This window comes from Rhagoletis pomonella, unplaced genomic scaffold (genome assembly GCF_013731165.1).
Source record: "Rhagoletis pomonella isolate Grant_MI unplaced genomic scaffold, Rhpom_1.0 Rhpom_scaffold_00001, whole genome shotgun sequence".
Classification (NCBI taxonomy): Eukaryota; Metazoa; Arthropoda; class Insecta; order Diptera; family Tephritidae; genus Rhagoletis; species Rhagoletis pomonella.
Window position 1 is genome coordinate 50,681,620 of NW_023458555.1, and position 1,490 is coordinate 50,683,109.

A 1,490-nucleotide genomic window follows, 5' to 3' on the forward strand; every position below is an offset into this window, starting at 1 on the left:
AAAAAAATAATAAATATTAAATAAACAAAAGCAAAATAGAAAGAATTCGTTAAAATGTCGTGTCACTGTTTATTTCTCCACCACTGTACAATTTATAAAGAAAAATGAATGCGTTTCATATTCCTCATAAAAAAATTAAAAAAAAATTTTAAATTGTCATAATAATAAATGGCTACTTTTTGTATTTCAAATCTACATACAATTGTAAATATATGCCTGTATTAGGGTGATTGACCGAGAATTGTTTTAATTTTTAGGCGTTTTTTTTTTTGAAATCATGATTTTTCGAATACCGAGTAAACCGGATTTTTACAATCGAAGAAACCGGGGATTTCACCTAATCTAAACATTCTATAGTATTTTATTAAAAACGGAACTAAAAAGATTTTATTAATTTAATATATGAATACTGGACAATTTTCTACTACAGGAAACAGTAAATAAAAAAGGGAAACCAAAAAAAAATTTTTGACTGTTTTTTTGTGTTGAAGCAGTTTACGAAACCCTGTCCAAACCAGTGTAGCTACTACATCTACTACAGTGTATCTCCATTCTCATCTAACGGCAGGCTCAGAAAGGGCCAAATCCGACTCGTTTATTCCGTAGGAAGAGGAATGTTAGACGAGCTGATGTAAGTGGGAATTTAAAGAGATGGTTGGTGTCTTCGGGCATGTTATTCAAATTGGACTGAACAGTTTAAACTGCTGCAATATGCAGAATGGAGTTATTTCAAAGTATCGTACGCCTCACGAAGCAGCTCGAGCTCCTCGTCTGCGATAGGTGCCGTTGATCTCCGATGAGGCCATTCAAGCGATGAGAGTTGACGAAGATGTTGATTGGTTCTCGATGAATGGTAAGTATATATTTGTATAGTCGGTATGGTTCAGCGGGTGGTGTATTTTCATTCCGAAGACCGTTAGTTCTAATGCTCGAGTTCTCCCGCAAAGGACTGTCTATTTTACGATCTAATCTTATTAAGATCGGTGAACTCCATTAAATGTGAACTTATTCAACAATTTTTTTCTGTAATCCAAAAACTTCAAACTAATTTTGCCTCATTTATTACCAAATTAAAGCCTATTTTTAGCAGTCATATTATAATTTTGGTCTTGATTTATGACTAACAGCAACTGTTACTATAGAGAAAATATATAAAATAAAACCGATTTTTTCTTAATTATTTTAATTTAATATTAATAATTTTTTTCAAATTGCCATTTTGCAAATAACTCGCAAACCGGTTTTTGAAGAAGGCGAATAATCGAACACCCTTGCTTGCATGTACTCGTTTATATGTAAGTAGAATATTTCTCTAATTGCGCCATGCTAAAAAATGATGACCAACTACTTAACTGGAATATTAAGAAATTCAAAAGTGTCCACTTTTCTGCAGCTTTTCACGACAAAATATGGCAGCAAGTCAGCGAGTCGAGCAACTCATTTTTTTTTTGCAATCGAGAAGTAGCACAACTTCGCCGGCGTATTCTAAT

At 32.9% G+C, this 1,490-nt stretch overlaps 1 protein-coding gene across 1 annotated transcript in view; it reads left to right on the forward strand.

Annotated features, from left to right (window-relative positions):
• Nucleotides 1-813: 813 nt before the first annotated feature.
• Nucleotides 814-1,490, forward strand: part of LOC118748690 (chorion peroxidase) — a 19,221-nt gene continuing 18,544 nt past the window's right edge. Inside the window, 1 exon segment of the mRNA XM_036483340.1 lies at nt 814-853. Within this exon segment, the coding sequence (XP_036339233.1) occupies nt 814-853 (40 nt within the window).